The sequence below is a fragment of the Mustela erminea genome, chromosome 5, assembly GCF_009829155.1.
Source record: "Mustela erminea isolate mMusErm1 chromosome 5, mMusErm1.Pri, whole genome shotgun sequence".
NCBI classification, from domain to species: domain Eukaryota; kingdom Metazoa; phylum Chordata; class Mammalia; order Carnivora; family Mustelidae; genus Mustela; species Mustela erminea.
The window spans coordinates 130,037,840-130,065,648 of NC_045618.1; the positions used below are offsets into that span (position 1 = coordinate 130,037,840).

The window sequence follows — 27,809 nt, forward strand, 5'->3', positions numbered from 1 at the left end:
TTGGTATGAATGCTAATTTGAGGTACTGCTCCTTGTCTTAGGGGAAAAAAAAAAAAGAATTGGGATTCTTTTGAGTATTCATTCAGGTGTAGGGAACTGGACAGAGTACATCCTTGCCCTTCTGGATTGTGGTAGTCCTTTAGTGGCTCTTAAGAGTTAAGCAGTGAGGCTGGGAAGAGGAAGAGCAGTTAAGTTTACACAACTGGAGAGGAACTGGTGTCATTCAGGCAAGAAGTATTTGGCCATTTCTTTTCAGCAGGTTGAGTCATGGGTAGACTCTAGCCTGAATTAATTAATTAATTCATTCGTTCACTCTTCCTTCCTTCCTTCTTATTTCCCTGTCCCTATCCCTTTCCCCCCTTCTCTTCCCTTTCCCTCTCCCTCCCCTCCCCTCCCCTGTCCCTTCCCTCCCCCTCCCTTCCCTTCCTTGTCCTTTCCTTCCTCCCTCCCTCCTTTCCACCCCCCCTTCCCTCATAAACCCTACCCCCAATGTGGGGCTCAAACTCACAACCCCAAGATCAGGAGTGCATTCTCTACCAACTGAGCCGGCCAGGCACCCCCTGAATTTCATTTTATAAAGGTCTGGAAGGTACCACATAGAAGAGTCTTGTAAATAAACCCCACTCCCTATTCCGTAGACAGTGGTACTTCTGTAAGCCACATCGTAAGGATAAATATAAATTTTTAAAAATACTAAAAACCTTTTTTCTTGAATGCAGAAAGGGAAAGACTCCCCTCCCCCCTTTTCTTAAAATATTTTCTTTAGAAAACATGTAATTTAAATCCTTTCTCTGTTTTTGAGATGTATGTAAATCCTCTAACAAGTTGAAGAAGCCAGACCTGCTGGTTTTTCATTCCAAGACTGTGTGTTTGGGAGGCTTTGGAGCCATGTCTTTGAAATGGGAGCACTGGGGAGGATGGCACCTGTCTCCCTGACCCACGTGCCTGGCTCCACATAGTAACTTCCTGTTTGTCATCAAGATATGAGAAATTTTATTCTTCCTTTGGCTGGCTACCTAAAAGGGTGGCATTTCCTTGACTTCATAATCTTTAGCAACTTCCCTTGCCTGTGATGCCCAACACTGCTGATTTAGTGCTGATTCAATAATACAACTGTTTCTTTTTCTGCATTTGCGGAGAACCTTATTCGGGTTGGCGGGAGATTTTACTTTTAATTCCATTTCTCTAACATGTTCCTACGACCAGATGCATTACTAGAATTTCTCAAGAATTACCCAGAAAGAGAAATATTGACCTTTGTTTAAACATGGGGCTAACTTGAAACACAAACAAAGAGAAAGTGCTGAGAGGTGGTGATAGAACTGGAAGTGGAACCAGAAGTTCTAACTCTAATCCTTAATGAAGAAGAGAAGAGAACCCAAAAGAACACACTTCTTCCCCCCAAGTAGTTCAGTTTGATCTTCCAAGGTAAGTGAAACAGCTTTCCCCTACAGTTCAGTGTCATGCTATGCTTCCTTCTCTTCGGGGGTGGTTATTTTTGGAGCATAATCCTGTAATCCTTCTGCTTGCACAAATTCAGAGAAGGTCAAGGAATCAGATTTTACCCCAGTGTGACCTTTTCGCTCTAAAAATAAGCCGATATTGTCCCTGTAGGGCAGGGTGATGGTGCGACTGAACAATGGCTCTTCAATTCCGAGGAGCACCCGTGTATGCCGAGAAATTGCCTACAATACAAGGATAATTTCTTAATGAAAAATTAACTGAAAATAAAACTAAATCAAATAAGTTTTACTCATTTTCCTAGGTCTCTTGAGTGCTAACCTCTTAATCTTTGGGAAAATAAAATAATGAAATAACACACGGAAAGGCTTAGTAGCCAGGTCATTATCAAAGTTTTTATGAAAAACTTCAAGTGGGGTGCCTGGGTGGCTCAGTGGGTTAATCCACTGCCTTCGGCTCAGGTCATGATCTCAGGGTCCTGGGATCCAGTCCCGCAACGGGCTCTCTGCTCAGCAGGGAGCCTGCTTCCTCCTCTCTCTCTCTCTACCTGCCTCTCTGCCTACTTGTGATCTCTCTCTGTCAAATAAATAAATAAAATCTTTAAAAAAAAAAAAAAAAGTAAAAGAAAAACATCAAGTGGGCACGTGGATGGCTCAGTTGTTAAACGTCTGCCTTTGGCTCAGGTCACGATAGCAGGGACCTGGGATCGACCCCCACATCGGGCTCCTGTTTCTCTCTCCTACTCCCCTTGCTTGTGTTCCCTCTCTCACTGTATCTCTCTCTCTGTCAAATAAATAAACAAGATCTTAAAAAACAAAAAAGAAAAAGAAAAAATCAAGTAATTTATTATCTTTTTATAACTTCCATTTAAAGATGTTTCTAGGCCCTGCATCAGCTTGCCGTGGATGGGTTCATTTCTTTCTTTGGGCTGAACAATCCGATCAACCCTGTGAGCAGATAATTTGTTTAGATTAAGAGCCATGACTACCTCTGGGAAGGTTAATAAATAACTTGTCTATAAGGGGCTCAGTTAACTTGCAATTAAGAAAAAAAAAGTCATTACTCAAATAGTTATTCAATTTGACTAAACACAAATCTCAAACACTAAAAAGTCAGATATTAACGTTCTAGCTATTTGGGGGAAGGGGCAGGGGAAAAAAAGTTCCAGCTGTTTTATTAGTACTTATCCTTGTATATTTTTTACAAGGCCCTTTGCCACAATTCTCAGCGTCTCTAAAACATGTTTCGTATTCATTGACCACCATGCCACTTGATATCCTAGATTAAACTGTCACTCCATTTTCAAATTCTAGCTTTAATCATAGGTCTGCTATAACATTGCTATCTGAATCCATATTCTGCATCTGGATGAGAATGTAGTCCATGAAATTTCTGCTAGAACACAGCCAGAGCGCTGAGTAGATCCTTTCTTTTCTTTTCCTCTTTTCTTTTCTTTTTTTTTGCTTCTCTTTTCCTTCCCTTCCTTTTTTCCTTTTCCTTTCCTTTCCTTAGATTAAAACTACCGGCTATAGTTACAAGGTTGTAAAATGGATTCGTGCTACATTCTTAACCTGATGCAAAACTGTCCATTAGTAATGCATCTTAGATAGATAAGATACAGGGTACCTGGGTGGCTCGGTTGGTTAAGTGCCCCACTTTTGGTTTTGGCTCGGGTCACGATCTTGCAGTGCAGTAGTGAGATCGTGCCCTGTGTTAGGCTCCAAGCTGAGTGTGGAGCCTGCTTAAGATTTAAGATTCTCTCTCTCCCTCTCCCTTTGCCCCCTCCCTGCTCATGCCTGTACGTGTACGCTCTCAAACAAACAAAAAACAAAACAACAAACAAAAACAACAAACCAAAAAACAAAACTATTAAAAAAAAATAGACAAGATACACCTAGGTGGCTCAGCCAGTTAAGCAGCTGCCTTTGGCTCAGGTCATGGACCCTAAGGTCTTGGGATCAAGTACCACATTGGGTTCCTTGCTCAGCTGGAATCCTGCTTTTCCCTTTGCCTGTTTCTCTCTCTGCCTGCCACTCCCCCTTCTTGTGGCATTCTCTCTCTCTGATTTAAAAAAATATTTTAAAAAGGTAGACAAGGCACATTTTTCTCACATCTTTCTTGGTTTTGTTTCAAGTCTGGAGATGATTTGTGGGTAAGAGAGTCTACACTGTTGCCTTGTATTCCTACTAGGAATACAATTGAGGTCTGTAGCAACTGAGGTTTCTAAAAGTTTAGATCCAAATGACTATTCTTTAAGGATTCTCATTTGTAACTGATGCTGCTACAATGAGCATCTTGTTTGGTCCATTCCACACCCTGAATGCCCCGACCATAGCGGATTATTTGACAAATTCACTGAGGCTTTACAGAGGGTTCCCCAGGAGGGACCCTGTAGTCATAAACAAATTTATTCACTATTAACCAAAGAGTTATGTGCCCACTGTAGGCTGAGAAAGTCCAGTACTGTTTAATATTCTAATGCAGAAATTAAAAGTATGACAAAAGCACTGGTTACATGTGGAATCAGGAAATATAATATAACCATCTCTCTTCTACAAAGGACTAAGAGGGTCCTTTGATGGGCTATAAATTAATCTAAAACTGTGAGTTCTTGAAAATCTGTGAATAACAACAGATTTTATTTTTGCCTAAGACTTAGAGCAACTTACTTGAGTAACTTAATTGAATTATGGAGCAACTGAACAATGCATCACTTTAATAATTGCAGGATTATTAAATATAGGTATTCATGAAGACTATTAAGGTTTTCTAAGGATTCTTTTTTTTTCTTTTTAGATTTATTTATTTGACAGAGACACACACACACACACACACACACAACGAGAGAGGGAACACAAGTAGGGGAAGTGGAAGAGGGAGAAGCAAGCTTCCCGCCTAGCAGGGAGCCCAATGTGGGGTTCGATCCCAGGACCCCGGGATCACCCTGAGCCAAAGGCAGACACTTAACGTCTGAGCCACCCAGGCGCCCCTCTAAGGATTCTTAATTCCACATTCTAGGATGGTGGCCCATGTTCAATGCTTGGCATCAATACAGAGCACCAACTTCACTTAGTCTCAAGCAGATATTTTAACACCTATCACTTTCAAGAGGATTCTATTATTACTATGTCATCATTGTATCTTGTGTTGATTATGGTTTTTGAAGGCTGCTATTCTTTTTTTTTCTTTTTTTAACGGGGCTTGAACTCATGGCCCTGAGATAAAGACCTGAGCTGAGATCAGGAATTGGATGCTTAATTGAGTGAGCCACCCATGTGCCCCCACAGTTTAGTAATACTGTTTGGTTACCTTATGGTATGTAACTATGCACATTTGCACAATGGGAAGCTATAATTTAATTAAACCTAAAGATACCTTAAACTTAAAGATATCATAATTGAATCATAAAGATATGGTTCAAATATGAATCATCTATATCACCATTTTTTTAATATTACCATTATTAAAGCAGATGTATAGTCTCCTTAAAATCTGCCTGTTGATTCATATAACAATGTGGATTAATCTTTTTTTTAATAAAGATTTTATTTATTTATTTGACAGACAGAGATTACAAGTAGGCAGAGAGGCAGGCAGAGAGAGAGAGAGAGAAAGAGAAGGAAGCAGGCTCCCTACTGAGCCTGGGATCATGACCTGAGCCAAAGGCAGAGGCTTTAACCCACTGAGCCACCCTGATGCCCCCAATGTGGATTAATCTTAAGTGCATTTTGCTAAGGGAAAGAAGCCAGACTCAAAGCCTACATATTATTTGATTCCATTTATGTGACATTCTGGAAAAGGCAAAAATACAGGGACAAAAAACAGATGGCCAGGGTTTGTTCTGGACTGATTGGCTAACTACCAATTTACCAAGGGACACAAGGGGAATTTTAGGGTGGCAGGATTGTTCTGTATGGATCTTGTGGTGGATACATGACCCTGCACATTTGTGAAAACCCACAGAACTGTCCACTGCAGAGAGTAATTTTACAAATTTTTAAAAAGCCAGGATGTCTGAGGAATGCATGATAGAATATAGGCTGTGGACCATGAATCTAATTGTATTACAGAGTGAGACATAATCTTACTGAAGGGGGTAGGGAAGAAAGGAGCGGACCTAAATAATTTTAACTTTGAAAACCAGTGTTTTGTCTAGGTAGTGTAAGGCTAAAGACAAAAAGAAATGTAGACAAACACTGTACTCTGTTGGTGTGTTTCTCACAGGCATACATATTTATAGATAAAGAGATAAGCGTTCTCCTGACAGAGAAGGACATTAGAAAGAAGCAAAGTGGGATAGGGAATAGGAAGGATGGGTGGGCCAGAATGAAGCCAGTGCTGGGCTAGAGTCAGGGATAAAAGTATGATCTCATGCTTACAGAATGGAGATAGAAATCTGTGTGTACCTAGGATTTGTATATATACATATATTTCCTGCATCTTTCTTCTCTGAGTGCTCAGAAGCCGTGACATCCCCATAGCAGCAAGCACAACCAGGGCTGCATCTTGGTTTCTAAATACCATTCCCTGCTAAAAGCAATCAGGGCTCCTTGAAGATTGTCTGAAGTAACATGTAATGCTCTGGCTAGAGTACTAGGACTAAAAAAAATAAGGGGTGCCTATCAGGAGGACACAGGTGCCAAACTGAAAGTGACCCAAAAGGCAGAGAAGGGACTATTAAAAGCAGAATTCCTTATAAAGGGTTCCAGTTGAACATGGAAGAAATGAGGAAAATAGAAAATCACCATTAGAATACCATAGTAATCACTGCTGCAGGCAAGATCCACTGATGGATGCTAGAATTAGTAGGCCAAATTTTAAGGAGAAACTGGATATTTGCACAGCCTCAAACTACCTTCTCCAATATATTTATTACTTTGGTAGTTTTACTATATGTCCATAAACTCTGGTACTCCTCTCTCCAGGAAGTGAATCATAATTCCCCTCTCTCTGAGTGTGGGCTAGACCTACTAACTCACTTCTAATAAATAGAATATGAAAAGGGAACATAGTAACTTTATAATGAGGAAACCTGACAGACACCACCTTAACCAGGTGATCAAGGTTCACATCTCTAGTAATAAACCACTTTGATATCATGTACTCCCTGATGAGATGAGATGAAAAGGGTGCATCACCTCTGTGATAGTCTCCCCCAAAATGCATATCTTCATGGGGAACATGAGACAAACTGAAATTGAGGGAAATCTTCAAAAAACTCGACTACTGCTTTTCAAAGCGTTACGGTCATAAAAGACAAAGATCAGGAAACTGTCACATATTGGAGGACACCAAGACAACAATGACAGCTAAAGGCTGTCATACTACTTTAGTATCCCTGATTGGATTCTGTAATAAAAAAGGATTTCAGGGATGTCTGGGTGGCTCAGTCTGTTAAGCGGCTGCCTTTGGCTCAGGTCTTGATGCCAGGGTTCTGTGATTGAGTGCCGTATCGGGCTCCTTGCTCAGTGGGGAGCCTGCTTCTCCCTGTGCCTCTGCTTGTCACTCTGCCTGCTTCTGCTCTCTCTCTCTCTCTGACAAATACATAAATAAAACCTTTAAAACATAAAATAAAAAAATTTAAAAAGGACATCAGTGGAAAAATTGCAGAAATCGAATAAAGTCTGTAACTTGTTTAATAGTATTGTACCAATGTTAATTTTTTTCTTTTTTTAAGAGCAGGAGAGAGGGGTAGAGGGATAGGGAGAGAGGGGGAGAGAGAATCTTAATCAGACCATGCTCAATGCAGAGCCTGAGATGATACTCAGTCTCACGACCCTGAGATCAAGACCTGAACCAAAATGAAGAGTCACACACATAACTGACTGAGCCACACAGACACCCCAATTTCTTTGTTTTGACAAATGTCCCACGGCTACATAAGATGTTAACATTAGGGGATGCTGGGTTTAGAGTATATAGGAAGTCTGTATTATCTTTGCAACTCTTCTGTAAAACTAAAATCATTTGAAAATTGAAAGTTGAAAAAAGAAAAATATTTTCATCTAGTGATAATTTGCTCAGATGTTATGAATCTGGACTATTCAAATAGTTTGCATCAAGGCAAGTGAAGTAAAATTGCTGGGACATAAAGCTTATAAGGCTATATTTTGTAATAGAAAATCATGCATACAAAAGGAATAGGTAATTCACCTGTATTTTTCTTCAGATATTTATCACAGAGTTCTTTTGTTCACTTGATGGAGTTAATTAAAAAAATATTCTGAGAATTATTTTCTTTTTCTTTTTTTTTTTTTACAAGATTTTATTTATTCATTTGACAGACAGAGATCTCAAGTAGGGGGAAAGGCAGGCAGAGAGAGAGAGAGGAAGCAGGCTCCCCACTGAGCAGAGAGCCTGATGCGGGGCTCAATCCCAGGACCCTGAGATCATGACCTGAGCCAAAGGCAGAGGCTTTAACCCACTGAGCCACCCAGACACCCTGACAATTATTTTCTAAGAAGCAAACATGAAGTAGGTATAATGCTATCTTGTCTAGCTTATCCATAGGATAAGTAAGATTGACTTCGTCTCCCCTTTTTACCAAGCCAACGTGGCACTACAAATTGGAGTAACAGGATAGTGGCTTCAAGAGCTCCCCTGGCTAGGTTCAAAGAATTGGTGGGTCTTTCCGTCTGTACTCCCCATCAGTCTCACCCACACAGTTAAGTTATTCTCTTGTCTTCTCAGGATGTTGGAGGAAGAGCAAAGGGAACAGTACGTTCTCTCCGCAAGGGTAAAAGCATGAATAATTGCAAAATTAAGGAAGTAAAAGGAAGTTGAAGAGAACAGAAACTGGCCCTACAGTCACTGGGAAGCTTGTAAATGGACGGCACAGTCCAAATGTGGTTCCGTTTCTTAGCAGCATGCTCAGAATTCTGCACTCACCAGCTCTTTCCCCAGTTCTGCCACTCTGCCAAAGCCCATGAATGACAAGGCAGGAGAGGTTTGTTTGATTGTTTAACGATTTATTTATTTGAGAGAGACAGAGAGCCAGTGAGCAAGCGAGTGAGGGGAGGGGCAGAAGAGAATCTTCAAGCAGACTCCCCACTGAGCCCAGTGTGGGGCTTGATCTCACGACCCATGAGATCATGAGCCATGAGATCATAACCTGAGCCAAAACCAAGAGCTGTACACTTAAGTGACTGAGGCACCCAGGCGTCCCAGATGATGCGGGAGAGTTAACATGAAAAAGAGTACTGCACTGTGTAAGTGTTGTTACAGGATAAATTGTGGATATACTAGGCATTGTAATTACAATGGTGGGATTAAAAATGCTTATATATCAGTAAGAAAGATAAGTACAGCATACTCAAGTGTTGGGGAATGTGATAAAAAAGATGTGACTGCCGTTTGACCCGTGAACTTGACCCAGGCACTCAGAGGTTCCTCACCCCCTCCTCGTCCTTGGAATGTGGGTTCCACTTGCCTTTCCCATTCCCAGAGGCATTAACGACACAGCCTTGAGAGGGGGATGTGTTGAAAACACTTGCACAGTGTATGTTACTGAATCCAGTCTTAATAAACTTTTGAGATTTAAAGGCCAGGTGTGGACACCCATTCATCTTGCTACCTTTCAAGACAAACCTCGTATGTAAATTCCCTTTTTATATTATTAAAACTGCCACCTACCAATCTGGAGTGGCCTGCCTCTTTCTTCATCTCTCCCTGACCTCTGAGTGCAGGAGCCAGTTTCAGATTACACAGGGAAAGTTCCCCAGAGGATTGAGAACAAACATTAAGCTAATATATGATCTGTAAAAAGTTTCCTCTGTCATAATGTATAATTAGCTTTTTTATATGGATCTAGATGTCAAGTAAAGCTTCTTTAAGATACCTTTAAATGTCTTGATCTTTATTATTCTAGTGACTTCAAGGAAAGGCCACATTTGTCTAGTGACTTTGATAACTATTCTCAAGTTTACTTATTCAAAGTTCTTGGGGACTGGATATATCATTTACTCATGAGCATTTCAGATTTTTAAGACCTCTTATTTCTTTTTTTTTTTAATAATTTTTTTAAGACCTCTTATTTCTTGCAAGCCCAGAAAAATCATAATTATAATTTTTCTTATTGCATTGTTGATATTGTATTTTTAGAATCAGAATGTCAAAGCAGCCAAATGAATTGGCAGATTCTGAAAAATACCTTCTCATAAGCTGAAATTCTTGGTATTTAAACATTTCAGGAACTTATATTATAAGGTACTCTTTTGCTAATTCTATTCCTTTAGAACATCCAAAACACTATAAACATAGGTAGAAATTAGAGCTCATAAACACAGTCGTATCATCTTTGAACATAAAAAGAGTGAGATATTTTATCTGGTGGTATTTGGTATCTATGTGAAGGTATGATTGGAAATACCAGTTTGTAATGAGTGGTCCTTTTCCACATTACATATGTAGTGGTTCATGGTTATAAAAATGTTCATTTAGAGAGGTATGGTGGTTTAAATAGAGCATGGAAATCATACAGAATGGATCTGAATTCTGCCTCTTGAACTTACTTACTATCTGAATAATCTTGTGTAAGTTGCTTCATCTTTCTGGGCCTCAGTTTTCTCTTCTATAAAATGGGGATTAAGTGAAATAATATATGTATGATGCCCAAAACAGGGTAAGCACTCAGAGGAGAGCTATTAGTAGAGTTCAAAAGATTAAATGTTCACTTACGACTAACTACATTTAATAATTTAAAGGATTTCTTTATATCGTGTGGCCAGGAAAAGGGCTTAGGTATTAACAAGTAATAATTTTTTAATTTTCTAAATCATATGACTTATGGAATTACATGGTTTTAATGCCTGATCAAGAGTCAAGTAGGGAACAAATTCCAGGGCCTGCCCCAGCCCTAATGAATCAAAATCTCTGTAGCGTGGAGCTTAGGAATTAAAAAAAAAAACACTCATCTGATTCCAAAGACTATTCAAGTTTGAGAACCACAGAGGCAAAGCTTATGTGCAAGAATGTAGGAATGAACACTGACATGTTGGAGTGGGGGGCATCAAAGGCAAGGTTATAAATATGATTATGTGTGTGAAGCTTTGTCAACTATAAAACACTATAAATGGAGGTAGTGTTATCCAAAGAAGCATAATCATAGACTGCTGGTGCTGGAGAGATCTTAGGAAATTGAGGTTCAGAGGTTCAAGTAACTTGTTGCCAAGTTAGGCAGCAAAGCAACCAATAACATAGGTTAGAAAAGTGTCAAATGGGTGTTAGGAAAGTGCCAATGGGTGTTACAGTGTGTGAGAGCTTGGTGGGGGGAGAGGTTATTGGGGTTGGGGAGGTTAGAAAAGATTTCATGGGGAGACAAGAACTAATCTGGGTCTTAAAGGATGATTAAGGTTCATATTAGTCATACAGGGGGAGGGGGACTGAGTAGAGAGGCACAGGGAGGAATGCACAGGAGTTCAAGGGTGTGAGTCAGACCCCGGTGAGGCTGAGCAGGAGACTCCTATAGAGAGGCAGGGAAAAGAGCGGTGGCTGGAGAAAACTTGCAGAGTGCCTCAAGTCCTAAGCTAAGGAACTGAGACTCTCTCGCAAGCACAGGGGATCCAAAGACGGTTTCTGAGTAGTCTGAATAGTTGGAGGGTGAGAGTCTAGTAGCAGGGCCCTTAAATTCAAAGGGCCTGTTAGCAGGGGGCTAATGGAATACTCTAGGAATGAGGCAAGAGAGGTCTGAACAAGTGAGAAAGGAAAAAAACCAGATGCTATACAGGGAACCAACAGTTCTTGGGATCTTTGTAGGGATCAAAGCAGACAGAAGAAAAAACCACTGTGTGTGGGAGAGGGTGCGGGTAGGGAGATGGGACTGGAATTATGATCGCATCACTGACAGAAAGAGGAAGCCGGGATGGAAGAAAAGGTTGGTCTGAGACGGTGCTCTTTAGGGAAACATTAAACACAACTCACCTTCATGTCCTCAAAGTCTGTTATCCCCATCTGAGGGAGGTTTGAGCAGTTTACGTGAATGAGCTTTCGACCACAGATGAAGTTTGTGGTAAAACACTCCTGTTAGTACAAGAACATCACGCAAATGATTATGGTAAACAGAAGGAAGAAAAGAAAGAAAAGAAGAAAGAATGGAGCAAAGGAGAAGAAAGATTTGGGGGGAGAGATAGGAGGGAGTGAGAGAAAAAATCAGGTTTTTTCCTAGTTCTGTACAGGGAAAAAACTTTTAGTTCTAAATTCAAATTTAAAATAATCCTAATAATCCGACACATTTTCCATCTGAGCTCTCCACTAAATTTCATACTGTTCCTTAATATATATATATATATTTTTGGCATGATACACCTAGTGCTTCCTTCATGCCTCAATTACATTTTTAAGTAGTACCAAAGATTTCAGACCTTATGTTCTTTTGTGGTAGCCTAAGAACATAATTGGCATCAGTGAAATGAGAGGATTCACCCTACCTTTTTTTTTTTTTCAGTTTCCTGTTTTTAAAAATTATTATTTTTTTAGTGACATATAGTTGACATTCACTCTATCTTTTTAATAAAACTACTCTTGGTTAATTGGCCATTTAAATTAATACTGTTAGGGGCTCATGATACACATGACGTATTTGGGGCAGACACTTAAGATTAATAGTACAAGTTAAGGGAGCTGCCAGTAAAACAACTTGACAAAGTACCAAAAAGTCTACCTTGGACAAAATCTGTAAAAAAAAAAAAAAAAAAAAAAAAGTTTTCAGTGAAAAGAGGCCTATGTACATTTCTTAGTCTTTATTCAAGAATTGCAGAGAAGTATACTATTGTGATAAATAGGGAAAACTATAAATGTGACTCACCCTCCCTCTATCAAAATACAAAAGACATCAGTGAAAAGAACAAACTTTAAATCCAAGTTACCTCTACCATAGTCCAGGACTTTTCTATGCCCCTTCTAGTGAAGAAGAGGCAAGAGCTCAGGTAAGGGTAAGAGGAATAAGAGATAGAAGGACGAAAGAATGTTAATTTTATAAATGTTATTTTTGTATACCTTGTACTGAGGGAAGCCTAGCTCACTAATCCACTCGGCAACTTTCTCTGGGCTCCATTTAAGATATTCAAATTGTAGTTCAGTACTTTCTTTTGGCTGGGTTTCTTCATCTTTGTGTCCCTGTTTCATCTCTGGGGACAATTCTACAACTTTTTCACTAAAAGACACTCTTAAATCCCTCTGAGAGTCTGAGAGGTAAGAGTGTAAATCATCAGTAACTTCCAACAGTCCATTAAAATCTTTAGAAAACTCATTACTTACCCTCATTGAGTCTACTTTACTTACTCTCAGAGACTCAAACGTGGACTCTCTTTTAGCCTTGGTTTTTTTTACTGACCACTTTCTTATTTCATAGTCAGAGTGTTCTAGCTTATCCTTGTCTGGGGAATATTTAAATTTGACTGGTTTTGGCCTATCTTCCTTGAAAAATTCTGTATATGACACTATTCTTAGTGGCAGTTGGGCTTTATCTGGTAATTCTAGATCTTTCTCTTTAGTTTCTTCTGTTTGTGTCTTCTCTTGAACCTCTGGTTTGGTTTTCTGTGGTGGCTTTTGACCTGTTTCCTCAGTTAATTTTCTTGGTTCTTTCTTTGGAAACTTTGGCTCTAGATCATTCTCCTCTCCTAACTTTCTTATTGTCTCCTCTGATTGGGACTTCTGTGGTGGTGCCAGCCCTGTCTCCTCAGTTGATTTTCTCTGCTTATCTTTTTGATCTGATGGTTGAGTGTCCTCTAGTGGTTCTAAAACTTTCTTCACAGTTGACTCTTTCAGTGTCTCCTCTTCAACTTCTGGCTTGGTCTTTCCTGGCTCTAAACCTATTTCCTCAACTGATTTTCTTGATTTTTCCTCAGGAAATTCTGATTTGGTCTCTCCGAGTGGCTCTGCAACTTTCTCCTCAGTTGATTTTCTTTGGTCTTCCTCTGGATTCTCTGGTTTAGTCTCTTCTGGTGGCTCTACACCTGCCTCCTCAGTAGCCTTACTTTGCTCCCCCTTTGGAAACTCTGGTTTAGTCTGTTCAGGTGGCTCTGTCCCTTTCTCCTCAGGTGATTTTCTTTGTGCTTCCCCTGGAATGGTCATCCTTGGCGGCTGTAGATCTGCCTCTTCAACTGATTTTCTTGGTTTCTCACTTGGAAATTCAGGTTTGGTCTGCTCCGGAGTTTCTGCACCTGTTCCTGCATATTGCTTTGTAAATGAATCCTCCAGAACCTCCAGTATGTTCTTTTGTAGCAACTCTAATCTTGACTCACTGAACGAGGCCCCTGAAACTTCAGACTCTGTCTCCTCTGGGAGCTCCAGATCTGTTTCCTTATCTGACTCTGTGAGTACATCCTCTGTAACTTCTAATTTGGCCTCCTCCGGTGGCTCTAAATCTGGCTCCTCTTTATCATCCATAAGGACCTCGGAATCCTTGAAAAGCTCTTCTCCCATCTCTCTCCATGTCTCTGACTTTGCCTCCTGCGGCATCCCTGGCTCGGTCTCGCTAGGAAGGTCTCTCTCGGACTCCTTGGGAATCTCCTCCTTGGACGTGCTGGTCGGTTTTGCGTGTAGGTGTATATTCTCCGGCGCCCCCACTTTGAGCTCTTTTTCCTCCATCTCTGGCTGGGGTTCCTGGTCAATCTCTACAGGCAGCTCCGGGCCTCCCTCTGCCATGGTGTCCGCTTCGGGGTCTTGAGCCACTTTAAGAGCCGCAGGCAGTTCGACCTCATACTCCAGATCTTCTCCTTCCACTGGGCCGGAATCCTGAGGCTCTGGGACTTCAGCCATGACGCACGTTAGCCGACGCGCCCAGGCCTCCTAGCAACCCCAACTTCCGATAGCGTCTCTATGGATACCATGATTTCCGGCCGAGTCTTCCTGAATTTTCCCCAGGTTTTGTTTGTTCTGTCAAACCGTGACTAAAAACCTGCGATCAAAAGCACGCAGGCACCCTCCCCGCGTCCGCGTCGGCTGCCTCCGCTGCCCAAAGCCCCTGCGGCCGCTCGGGGGCCGGCGCGCTGCCCCTTCCGGCCCGCGGGCCCCGCTCGGCTCCTCCCGGCGCGCGGCCGCTGCTGCCGCGCTCGCTCGGCCTTCGGCTGTTTCCGGAGCCACCGGCGGCCGGCGGCGGAGGTGCTCGCGGAGCCGGCTGCAGATGTCGGAGCGGCAGGCGGCCGGGGGGCCGGCGGGCCGCGGCGGGGACGGCCCGGGAGTGGAGGGGAGCCAAGCGGCCGCCTCAGGTACGCAAGCCGGGGGCCGGCGGGTGGGTCCGCCCGACCTCGGGGCCCCGCTCGTCGCGCGAGGCTCGGCCGCGCCCTGTGCCGCTCTGCCCCGCGCCCCTCGGCGGCGCGGACCCGCCCGGGCGTCCCCTTCGCGCGCAGAGCCCCCGCCTTCGCTCCCCCGCGGCCGCGCCCCGGCCTCCGCCGCCCCCGCCCGGCCCGGGACTGCGCCCGAGCTTGCTCGCTACTCCTGTTTCGAAACGCTGTGGTTCCCGCCCCGCTCGCTTTCTCCGTTCGGCCCAGATAGCGGTGACGGGGCTGCTCTGCCCCCGGCGCCTCCTGAGCTTCAGCTCGCCCGCGGGTCCCTCCTAGGAAGCGGCCCCCGGCCCCGCCGGCCTCGCTGCCCCCTGCCCGTGGCTCCGCACCCCGCTGCCCCGCTCTGTCCCGGCCCAGCCTTTCCGCGCGCTCTCTGCCTGCAGCCGGCGGGGCAGCCTCGCCCGCCGCTGGCCTGCACCCCGCTTGGCCCCGGCCCCCCAGCACACAGGCCCCCGCGCCTCGCCGCCGCCGCCTCTCGGTCGCTCGGAGAGCGGGAGACGAGAAGCGGAGTGGGAGCCGGGACGTGCTCTGGAGTTGAGCGTCTTGAGTAAAGGCACGACCTAGGGGCTGAAATAGGGACTTTGGCGGCAGCCTAGTCTTCTGGTTCAGGAGACGCGCGCCTTTTCTACCCACGCGGGTTCCTGCGCGGGGGGCTCAGCAGCCAGAGGCGAGGGGGTGCATCCACCGCACTTTGAGCCCTCGGGCTTCCTTCTGCTCGCCACACGTGGAGCTTCAGAGGGTTGGGGGAGAGAACTGGTTTCACTAAGTGGCAAGTAGAAATTAATTTTTCCAGTCTGGAATGGAAATAGATACCATCTGCTATAGTGGTAGAGGTGGTGCGGGCGCCGGGGTTGGAGGCTGAATCCTCAGTGTACTGATTAAGTGACCTTGGGCCAGTCACTTCTCCCTGTTTCCATTTCCCCATCTGTAAACTGTGGGGACTGATAGTACCCGCCCAATAAGATTGCCCGGAGAGTTACATGAGCCACTGTGGGTGCGGCCCTGGTGCCTAGCCCCCGGCACATACTGTAACTGGTGGTATTCATTACTCTGAGAATCAGGTCTGTGGTGTGCCCACCTCAACTCTGTGCTGTCAGAGGTGTTCCTGGAGGTGCGTTTTCCTGCGTGATGATTCTTGTCCTCTTTTACTTCTGTCCCAAGTATCTCCCGTCCTCTAATACTACTTCAATCAAACACACAGACGCCATTGAATCACCCAGCTTTCCCCCATGACTTTATGATTTCTTACTCTAAAACATCTAACAGTTTTTGCCCTTTTTTCCTTTGTATGTACTTTTATGCTTTGTAGTATGTTTAAAATTGATGGCATGTATTTAACATTATAGCAGTAGAAATTTTAAGCATAATTTCCAGAAGATTCAGCAGAGAGTCTCATTCAGCAGACATATCTCATTGCATATGTCAATATTTATAAGTTGAGGGTTGTGCTTCTTCTTTTTTTTTCTTTCTTCTTCCTTTTTTTTTTTTTTACTTCTCCTTAAGCTCCTTGTATGCTTATGGCAAACAAACCCAAGCATTTGAATTAGAAAAGTCTTAAGAATAGTCAACTCTGATGGTGGGCTTGTCTCTGAGAGAGTGATTTCCTCCCCCTACTTTTAAATTGGGTTCTGCGTTTACTCCCCCCAGCCAGGACATTGATAGAAATACTTCTGGTTACTTAATTCCTCTTTCCCTTCTGAGGGTGAGTGTTGGTTTCTTTTTCTGTCATGTAGGGGCTTGTTACAGTAGCCCAGAGCACACTCTTTCCCTTGAGGTAGGATTTGTTGCTAATAAAATAATAGTAAAGATAACTTACATTAATTGAATGCTTCTCTCTGCCAGAAAGTGGACAAAGATTTACTAATATTACCTGACTTAATCTGGTCAACAGTAATTTTCTCCCTGTTTTATTTTATTAAAAGATTTTATTTATTTGTTTGGCAGACAGAGATCACAAATAGGCAGAGAGGCAGGCAGAGAGAGAGAGGGAAGCAGGCTCCCTGCTGAGCAGAGATCCCGATGTGGGGCTCTATTCCAGGACCCTGAGATCATGACCTGAGCTGAAGGCAGAGGCTTAACCCACTGAGCCACGCAGGCGCCCCCATTTTATTTTATTTTTAAAGATTTTATTTGAGAGAGCATGAGCAGTTGGGAGGGGGGCAGAGGGAGAGGGAGAAGCAGACTCCCCACTGAGCCCGATGTGAGGCAGAGCTGGACCCCAGGACCTCGAGACCACGACCTGAGTCAAAGGCAGATGCTCAGCTGATTGAGCCATCCAGGTGCCCCTTTTCCTCATTTTATAGAACAAACTATGCCTGAGAGGGGTTAACTTACCTGCCTAAGTTACTGTGGCGATTTTACTATCTGTATGAAAATTTCACCTTGTTTTGATGACGCTTACAATCGTTTGTTTTTATTGGCTATTGATCCAGTATTGGTATTCTAGGGCAGGTTATGGTCTTTGCCCTCAAGGTGTTTTTAGTTTGGTAAGAGGAGAGAACCTGCAGAACAAACATCAGCAACTCAAAACATTATATAATTGAGTGTCTATTATTACAGTTCTTTTAAAAATATTTTATTTATTTATTTGACAGACAGAGATCACAAGTAGGCAGAGAGGTAGGCAGAGAGAGAGAGGAGGAAGCAGGCTCTCTGCTAAGCAGAGAGCCCGATGCAGGGCTTGATCCCAGGACCCTTGGGATCATGACCTGAGCGAAGGCAGAGGCTTTAACCCACTGAGCCATCCAAGCGCCCCTATTACAGTTCTTTATTTACTTACCCCCAAGAAATCAGCTTGAGGGGAGGACAGAATCTGTCTCCTGTTGATCTCCTAGAGCCCTTTATGTTGTGTCCTAGAGGTTCTATAAATATTTGCTGGATTGTGAGACAAAGTCTCAACACAGAGACTTGGAGGAGCACCAAATACATATGAAGAATTAGGGTTGAGATAATGAAGAATGTTCCTGGGGTTAAAGCAGGAGTGATTTAGCCTGGGGATGCTCAGGGGTTGTTTTGGCTGTCACTGCTGGGGCTGGAGAGGAGGGGGAGGGCTGTCAATGATAACTAGTGGGTAGAGGTCAGGGATGCCACGCAACACCCTGCAATGCACAGGGCAGCCCCCTCAGTGGAGAATTATCTGGCCCCAAATATCAGCAGGGCTGCTGTTGAGAAATGTTGAGTTAGCATGAAGCTGGGTTTCCAAAGAGGGGTGGAAATCATGCATCTGGCTTGGCTCAGAGTTGTATAACCTGGGGAATAAACTTAAAAATCTGCTTCAGGGGTGCCTGGGTGGCTGAGTTGTTAGGCGTCTGCCTTTGGCTCGGGTGGTGATCGCAGACTTCTGGGCTGGAGCCCCAGCTTGGGCTCCCTGCTCAGTGGGAGACCTGCTTCTGCCTCTCCCACTCCCTCTGCTTGTATTCCCTCTCTCGCTGTCTCTCTCTCTGCCAAATAAATCATTAAAATCTTAAAAAAAAAAAAAAAACACAACCAAACTGCTTCAAATTAGGAGTTTAATTGGATCCTTCTGCCACCTTCCTCTCAAAAATGGTCTAGTAAATAAACAATAGAGGCCTGAGATAGAATGAAATTGAAGGAGGTTTCTGCCATCCCCTCTCAGAGGGACAGCAATAAGAAATGAGTTTGAACATTTTGTTGTTATTGAATTGAAGATTTTTATTAAAAAAGAAAAAGTAGGGGCGCCTGGGTGGCTCAGTGGGTTAAGCCTCTGCCTTCAGCTCAGGTTGGGACCGAGCCCCCCATCGGGCTCTCTGCTCAGTGGGGAGCCTGCCTCCCCCTCTCTCTCTGCCTGCCTCTCTGCCTACTTGTGATGTCTGTCTGTCAAATAAATAAATAAAATCTTAAAAAAAAAGTAAAGGTTTTGATCTTTCAGTGTATCTTATTCCTTCAAAACAGGAATTTAAAATTATCCAGGATAATCATAACTTGTTTTTAATATAGTCTCTGCAGAGAGTACCTTTTGCATGTGTTCATGTTTGTTAGCTGAAGTTTTAGTGAAGTCAAAGAACTTCTTTATGTTCTTCTGAACTCAGCGTTACAGTGACCACAGTGCTCTTATTGTTTTGTGAGCTGTAATTATTTCTAATAATCTCTTATTTGGGGCACCTGGGTCCTTCAGTCCCCAAGAGAGATATCACTCTATATAGTGAAACTCTCGGAGGCATACATGTTGCATCACTTAAGGATAGACTTTTTTTTTTTTTTTTCCAAAGTTTAGGGAGCTTTGTGAAAAATAAAGGGCAGTTCTCTTATGGCCTTGAAGTTAACATTAGAAATGAGATAGGTGTAAATGACCCTGAGAGCTATCAAGGCACTTAGACACTAACGACTGGACACATGTCAGGTGAACTTGTCATGATTCTTATGTAGGTCTTAGAGCAGTGTGATATGTCTTCCTGCAGTGATGGAAATGTTGTGTATTGTAGCTATTGAAAAGACTGGTGGCTATCTTAGTGGATGGAGCAGAACAGTAGAAATTTATGCCAAAGAGCCCTTACAGTTTTTTGGTTTTCTATTGTAGCTTTATATCAAAATGGTATAAATTTGTCTGGCTGTGGTAGTGGTTTTTTGGTTTTGTTTTGTTTTCTGATAGTGGTTGTATTTTTGTGGTGTTGAGGTAGCCAGTTAGTCCTTTTATCATTCCAGGATGGTATAACCCAAGGTTTGTGATCTGAAAGACCAAGAGGAGCTGGTTTCACTCATAAGGACTGATGAGAAATTAGATCATGTGGTCTTGGGATTTGGTTGGAATATAAGCTCAGCCAGTTTTTTTAAGCCTCTTGAGTTTATAACCACATAACCTGCTTTTGGTTCCTCTGCCCTTGAATCTAAAAGGCCAGGCTAATTATCTCTTTGCAGCCTGTTTAGTGAAGGAGAAGTCCTATGAGATCTGTTCTAAAGAACTCTGACCTGATATTCAAATGCTTTAGAAAAAACCTGTTTTTTGGTTCTTTGGAGAGAAAGTACAAAGTACACAATAAATTTAAATCTGTAGCACAGTCGGAATGCTGGTAACATAGAAAGAAAACTAGTATTTTAAATATTGTCAAACATAAAATAAATCATTATAGGAAAATTTCTTTTCTTAACTCTTCACCTTGCTTTAGAGGCTGTCATCTATAAATTTATTCTTGAGCTTCCATTTTCCTTTCTCTGTTTATTGTTTCTAAGACTTTGGCCGTGCAGGTACCATGCCATGGTTTTTGCCACATTAGAGAATACATTCCAAAATTATTGGTTACTATTTTTAATTTAAATTGACATTTAAAATTTTGTTTCATTTTAAATGATACCTGTGCTATTACTATTTTGATGTATCAACTTTTCCCAATACATGTTAAAATAAATACATAGCCATTTTAATTTTAAAAAGACACATTTTCCCATATCCCATTTAAATTTGCAAAACCTGTCCTAGTTTCTCTGGTCTCTTCTCGGAGTACTTGTAGAATTGGTCTGTTTGGCTGACACATTAAAAGCTCTGTATGGAAAAATTGGCTTTTTCTTCTTTATAGTGGTCTAAATGTCACTAAGTAGCTTTAGGAAACCCAACGATCTGTTTATAATGGTTTTCTCTCTCTACAACAGGACTGCATTTTCCACACCTGATACTGCTGGAAATAAACTTCAGTATTTCTCCTTTTCTTACTTCCTGCCTCTTTGAACACTGTTACAAGTTGTTTTACCAGTAGTTCTTACATGATTTAGCATGTACCTTAAAAATCATGAGCACTGTTCCTTTTTACTCTTTTTTCCCCCTACATTAAGCTGTTCAGGTGCTAGAAGTGGCTTCTAGCATATGAAAAATGCTCAACCTAATTTCTGTTAAGGGACATGGAAATGATATATATGCCGGCAGTTTGATCTCTCACTATGTTGGCAGGTGTGCAGGAACAAGGACTTTCATGCATTGCCATTAGGACTGTAAATTAATACAAATGCCATGGAGGGCAATTAATCAGTATCCGTCACAATTACAGTATATGCTCTCATTGATCCATTCCTTCCAGGAATTTATCCTCTAGATTTATTCTTTTGCCTGTTTAAGGACACACAAGGTTTTTATAGCATGGCTTGAAATGGTAAAAGATTAGAAAGGACATAAATGTCCATCAGTAAGGAACTGGTTAAATAAATTATGGAATATCCAGCCAATGAAATATTAATCAACTATAGAAAAAAATGAGAAAACTTTTCATGTATAGTTATGGAAAGATCTCTGAGATATAAATGGGGAAAAAGTATCTTTAATGTGCTTATTATTTGTATAAAAAAGAATATATATGAACACACACACACACTTATGTGCATCAGGTAGCTCTGGGAGACTCTACAAAACCTCATAACGTTGGTTGCTTTTGGTGGTGGGGATGGAGAGGGAAGTTTTCACCGTATACTTTTATGCTTTTTGAATTCTGGATAATGTGGATGTATTATCTATTCAGAAAAAAACCTCAAACGTGTCATGAGATTCTTCACCGTGCTTGTATTATAAAAGACATTCTGTACATCTTTGACATTTCTGCTAATCAGGAACTGACCCTTTCTGGGCTTTTTTCCTCTCAGATGAATTTTTTTTTTTTTTAATGAAATACAGGTTGTAAATCTCCTTAGGGATTAATTTCATGTTATTCTTCAAATCCACTACAGTTTTTCATTATTTTTGTGGGGATTTCATTTCTAAGGATAAATCAAAGGCAGATATAACCACCACTTACACGAGCTGATACTGTGAATCAATGACAGAAAGAAGGCAGACTTTTAAAAGTTCTGTTTTGTTTCCATTTTATTCAGAAAGGTATTTTCAAACTGCAAAAGGTAAAGAGGCAGTGTTGGTTTCTATTTTTATTAATGGCAGACTAGGTAATCGGATCAGTTCTCCCACTGGAGACAATTAGAAAATAATTGTCAGCATGCAAATATTTGCTTGAAGATCCTGGAGAGCTAGCCAGGTAATGAAGAATTACCAGGCTATAATCAAGGTGAGGGCAGAAGTAAAAAGATAGAAGTCCAACGATGAGAGTCCATTTTGGGGGTTCCTTTCTCCTCTGATGCCATATGCTGGATTCTTGAGTGAGGAAGCTGGTCAAGACTGTGAATGTGCCTCTGTGGACTAAAGCAACAAGAAGTATTCAGAACCAGGAACAACCAAATAGGGGTAACTGTGGTGAACTCCCTTTTCTCTAGGTTGGGACTAGGAAAGGCCATGTTCTGGAAGTAAGGTTAAATTAAAAACAGCTATTGCGGGGCACCTGGATTAAAGCCTCTGCCTTGGGCTCAGGTCATGATCCCAGGGTCCTGGGATTGAGCCCCACATCGGGCTCTCTGCTCCGCAGGGAGCCTGCTTCCTCTTCTCTCTCTCTCCACCTGCCTCTCTGCCTACATGTGATCTCTGTCTGTCAAATAAATAAATAAAATCTTTAAAAAACAAAACAAAACAGCTATTGCGGGAGTGCAACTCAGTTTCAGAAAAATCTTAAGTTCATGAAATTGAGTTAAGGTGGCCCCAGGCTGCTAGTGTCCCCAAGTATGTGAAAGAAGCAAAGGGAAACCTTTGAAAGCTTATTTAGATTTGGCTTCAGATTGTTTTTACAGACAATTTTATGAGAACAGTTTCTGGCACATTTGATTAATAGCCAGATTCCTGGAAGAGAACATGAGCAAAAATCAAAAGAAACAATAGCTAGTATGAATCGATCCAAAGGGGCAACAGACTGAAACATAATTATATTTGTTATGTTCAAGATAAAAGATGAGTTTGAGAAATTTGGCAAAGAATTAAAATCTATAAAAATTTAACCAAATAGAAATTCTATAATTAAAACATACAGATGAAAATTTAGAACTCAGTGGATGGGTTTAGCAAAAAGTTTCTATGTCTGAAGAGAGTATAGTGAGACGAAAAGTCAGAAGAAAATGTCCAATAGGAAATATGTAAAAATGCAACAATGGGAAATTCAGGAAAGAGGTAAGAGACATAGAAGATATGGTAAAAAGATCTAATATTTATATAATTGGATCCTAGAAGATGAGGAGGGCAAGAACGGACAGAAGCAATGCTTGCTGAGATAACTGTGAATTTTCCAAAGCTAATAGAATGCACAGATTTAAGAAGCCCAAGCAGGATAAGTACAATGAAATCTACAGTAGATATACATTAAGTTAAAACTGCCATAAAACTGGGGCGCCTGGGTGGCTTGGTCCGTTAAGGATCCGACTCGCAGTTTTTGCTCAGGTCACTGTCTCATGGGTTGTTAGATGGAGCCCAGTTGGCCTCAGGCTCTGCGCTCAGCAGGGAGTCTGCTTGAGACTGTCTCCCTCATCTTCTGTCCCTCCCCCAACTCGCATTTGCGTGCTCTCTCTCTTTCAGACAGAACTTTTAAAAAAATTGCTATAAGGGGCGCCTGGGTGGCTCAGTGGGTTCAGCCGCTGCCTTCGGCTCAGGTCATGATCTCAGGGTCCTGGGATCGAGCCCCGCATTGGGCTCTCTGCTCAGCAGGGAGCCTGCTTCCTCCTCTCTCTCTGCCTGCCTCTCTGCCTACTTGTGATCTCTCTCTGTCAAATAAATAAATAAAATCTTTAAAAAAAAATTGCTATAAAAGCAAAGTAAGGAAAAGTAGCCAGAGAAAAATTACAGTTTGCCTTCAAAGGAATAGTAATTGGACTGACAGCTGACTTCTAAACAGAGCAGTAGAAGCTAGATCATCTTTAGAATACTGAAAGAAATAGCAACATAGAATTTTTTTTTTCCAGGAAAACAGTCTTTAAGAATGAAGATGAAATAAGGATATTTTCAGACAATCAAAAACAGGATTTGTCACCTGCATACTGGCACTTGAATAACTGAAATCTTTAGACAGTATCAAAATGGTCTCAGATGAAAGGAAAATCACAATTTCTTCTCACTCACATTAACATAGATGCAAAAAGTGATGAACAGAATGTTAGCAGACTAAATCCAGGAATATATACAACCAAGTTGGGTTTTCTCAGGAATGCAGTGTAGTTTTAACATTCTTTAAAAGTCAGTGTAGGGGTGCCTGGGTGGCTCAGTGGGTTAAAGCCTCTGCTTTCGGCTCAGGTCAACATCCCAGCATCCTGGGATCGAGCTCCGCATCGGGCTCTCTGCTCAGCAGGAAGCCTGCTTCTCCCTCTCTCTCTCTGCCTGCCTCTCTGCCTACTTGTGATCTCTGTCAAAAAAAAAAAAAAAAATAATAATAATAATAAATAAAAGTCAGTGTAAATCGCCATTTTAGTATACTAGTGGATAAAAATGATCAGTTTAATAGATGCGGAGAAAATGTTTGATAAAATTCAGTCTCCATTTATGATTCAAAACTCATAGCGAAGTAGGAATAAAAGAACAAAAATTCTATAAGGAGCATCAAACTTAATAGTGAGATTGAAAGTTTTCTTCTGGAGATCAGGAATAAGACACGGGAGCCCATTCTCACCACTTAATATTCATCATTTTATTGGATATTCTAGCTAATACAGTTAGCCAAGAAAGAGAATATATGAAAATTAGAAGAGAATCCTATTAAATCTGGTTTAATTTTCTGGTGATGACTATATATGTGGAAAATCCAGGAGAATCCACAGATCAGTTATTAGAACTAACAAGTTTGGCCAGTCTGCTGGGTACAGAGCCAATATGCAAAATTTCATTGTGTTTATGTATACAAGCTTACCTCAGATATTGTAGGTTCAGTTCTAAACCACGGCAATAAAGCAAATATTGCAATAAAGCAAGTGAAGTGCAATTTTTTGGTTTCTTGGTGCGTGTAGAAGTGATGTTTATACTCTATTGTAGTCTTCTAAATGTGCAATAGTAGTATGTCTAAAAAAAGTACAGTACCTTAAAAATATTGCTAAAAAATGCTCACTATCAACTGGGCTTTCAGCAGAGATGTATTCACTGATCATAGATCCCTATAACAATAATAATAATGAAAAAGCTTGAAATACTGCAAGAATTATCAAATGTGACACAGACATGAAGTGAAAAAATGCTGTTGGAAAAATGGTGCTGATAGACTTGCTTGACACAGGGTTGCATCAAATCATCAATTTGTCAAAAATGCTCTACCTGCAAAGTGCTGTAGTGCGAAGCACAGTAAAATGAAGTAGGCCTGTACTAACTAGCAGTGAAGTTAGAAAATATATAAAAATATAATTTACCAGAGAGTAAAGAAAGTTCAAATACCTAGGAATAAATCTCATAAAATATAGGCAAAGCCTTTGTGCAGATTATAATAATAATAATAATTATTATTATTTTAAATACCAGGACATGTATTGTGTGATTAATTGTTGAAATCCTTAAGAGCTGCTGGTTGCTGCAATAGCTGTGCTCTTGGCTTTAGGTGATGTTCCTTCACGGAATCCAGGCCTAAATCTGGGGTAGACAATTTTCAGCTGCCTCATTCGACCAGGCCCAGTGGGATTTTGTCTTTTAGCCTTGACACTCCAGTGATATTTTCTCTTCCTCTTGGCAGGATAGTACATTTGCCACAAGTCAACTTCCAAGGGTGATAGGGCTTAGAGCCACAGTGGTGGCACAATGTGCACGTCTTATTGCAACACTTTCCAAATGATGTCGTTCCCTTTGTCATCTTGTGTCTGTGGCCAAGACCCTGTAATTATTTATGAAAGAATAAATAAATGGAAAATGTATCATATTCTTAGAAAGACTCAATATTGTAAAGATGTCCATTCTCCCCAACTTGATATATAAATAAAATAATCCCAGTAAAAATCCCAGCAGGGCATTGCTGGAGTTCTTGCATGGAAATTTGATAAGCTGGTTCTAAAAAATATATAGAGGAATGAAAGGCCATAAATAGCATATATGAAAATACTTGAGTGAATAAGAACAAGCTGGAAAGATTTGCTTCATTAGGTATCAAGATTTATTCTGAAGCTTTTATGAAATAGTCTGATAGGCCCTAGAAATAGAATAAAATCCTAGAAACAAAATCTTTGATTTGCAATAAAGATTGTACCGTAGAGTAGTGAGAAAAGAATGCTAAATATTGCTGGGACTATTGAATATCCTAAAAGAAAAGAAGGGAAAGAAAAGAAACTTGATCCTTACCTCACACACTGTATACACACACACACACACACACACACACACACACATACATACACACACACAAAATCAATTCTGTTTGGATTGCATACCAACATGTGAAAGGCAACATAATAAGCTCCTAAAAGATAATACAGGAGAATATATTGACCTCAGTGTAGGCGGAGATCTCTCAAAGAGGACATACAAAAGACTAAAAAGGAGAAGAGTGATACATTTTGACTACATTCAAATGAAGAACTTTGCATCAGGATAGGACACCATTAAAAGAGTGAAGGTAAATCACTGTAGGAGCAGGTATTTGTAACGTGTAATTAACAAAAGGTTTGTGTTTAGAACTCCGATAAGTAATGAAAAGACAATCCAGCTTTCAGCTTTTGGCTCAGAAGTGGCCAAGGTGCAACTTTCTTTGGTTACCTTTAACCTGGATTCATCTGATACCGGCTGCCTGCACTGAGCTGCCTAAATTCAACCCCAATGAAGTCAAAGTCATATACCTGGGGTGCATCAGTGGGAAAGTTGGTGCCCTTTCTGCCCAGGCCCCCGAAATTGGCCTCCTGAGTCTTTCTTCCAAAAAGGATGATGGTGACCTAGCCAAAATAACTGGTTATTGGAAAGGGAGGGCCTGAGGATTTCAGTGAAAATGACCATTCAGGACAGATAGGTCCAGACTGAGGTGGTACTTTCTGCCTCTGCCCTCATTATCAAAGCCCTCAAGGAACTGCCAAGCTGTAGAAAGTAGCAGAAAAACATTAAGTACAATGGAAATAACAGTTTTGATGAGATTGTTGACATTGCTGGACAGATGGGGCACCCATCTTTAGTTAGAGAACTCTCTGGAACCATTAAAGAGATCCTCAGACTGCCAGACTGGGCTGTGATATTGAAGGCCGCCACCCTCATGACATCATAGATGACCTCGACAGTGGTACAGTGTGGAATGCCCAACTAGATGAGGACTACAAAGGAAAATATCTCAGTAAAGGATCATTTGATTAAAAAAGAAAAAAAAAGACACTCCAATAGTAAAATAGGCAAGAGATTGAATAGGTATTTTATAAAAGAAGATTTCCAGATTGTCGAGAAACAAGTCATCAGTGATATGCAATCTAAAGGAGCATACACCAATCAGAATGACCCAAATAAAAATTATTAATATGACCAAGTATTGGAGGGGATACAGAGAAATAAGAATGTTCCTCAATACCAACAGGAGTGTGTATTTGCTACAACCCCTTTGGAAAATAGTTTTGGCATTTAAACCAAGGTTTATTCATATTTCTATGACTCAACCATTCCATACCTAGGTTTACATACAGAATTAATGCATGCACATGTATACCAAGAAACATGAACTAAAATATAGTGGCATCATTCATAATAGCTAAAAACTAGAATGAATCCAAATTTCGTCAATGGCATATTGATAAATTATGGTTTATTCTCAGAATATTATATAGCAATAAAAATGAACAAACCTACAACAACATAGTTGAGTCTTTCAAACATAATGTTGAGTGAAAGAAGCTAGTCTTGAAATATTCTGCATTATTTCTCTTTATATAAAATTCAGGAAATGATTCCCTAAGTTAGGACAGTGATCATGGAGGAAGGGTAATAATTATTGGCAGTAATGAGTGGGAGGGTCATGAATAGGACTTGTAAAGTGCTAGGAATGATCTGTTTCTTGGCCTAGGTAGTAGTTTATTTAAGTGGTTGTTTTGTGGTAATTTATTGAGCTGCACATTTTGGGGTGCTTTTCTGTATATGTGTTATATTTCACAATAAAGGTTTGAAGAGCAGTCATTGTGTAATATAAGTATTAAGAGTGCTAGCTTTAGGGGTCCCTGGGTGGCTCAGTCCTTAAGTGTCTGCCTTCGGCTCAGGTCATGAACCCAGGGTCCTGGGATCAAGCCCCACATTGGGCTCCCTGCTCGGCGAGAAGCCTGCTTCTCCCT

At 41.4% G+C, this 27,809-nt stretch overlaps 2 protein-coding genes and 2 pseudogenes across 2 annotated transcripts in view; 2 read left to right on the plus strand and 2 right to left on the minus strand.

Moving 5' to 3' along the window:
- Positions 1 to 517: 517 nt before the first annotated feature.
- SAMD15 (sterile alpha motif domain containing 15) lies at positions 518 to 14,239 on the minus strand. The gene is made up of 3 exons (XM_032344814.1): positions 12,454 to 14,239; positions 11,380 to 11,478; positions 518 to 1,685 (listed from the first exon to the last, which is right to left on the minus strand). Exons 1-3 carry the CDS (start codon positions 14,215 to 14,217, stop codon positions 1,467 to 1,469), a joined length of 2,082 nt encoding a protein of 693 aa, XP_032200705.1. The 5' UTR covers positions 14,218 to 14,239; the 3' UTR covers positions 518 to 1,466.
- Positions 14,240 to 14,555: 316 nt separating this feature from the next.
- TMED8 (transmembrane p24 trafficking protein family member 8) overlaps positions 14,556 to 27,809 on the plus strand; it is a 37,982-nt gene continuing 24,728 nt past the window's right edge. Inside the window, exon 1 of the mRNA XM_032344825.1 lies at positions 14,556 to 14,666. Within this exon, the coding sequence (XP_032200716.1) occupies positions 14,582 to 14,666 (85 nt within the window). The 5' untranslated portion in view covers positions 14,556 to 14,581. The remainder of the gene's footprint in view (positions 14,667 to 27,809) is intronic.
- LOC116591701 lies at positions 23,934 to 27,419 on the plus strand (annotated as a pseudogene).
- On the minus strand, positions 25,080 to 25,372 carry LOC116591702 (annotated as a pseudogene).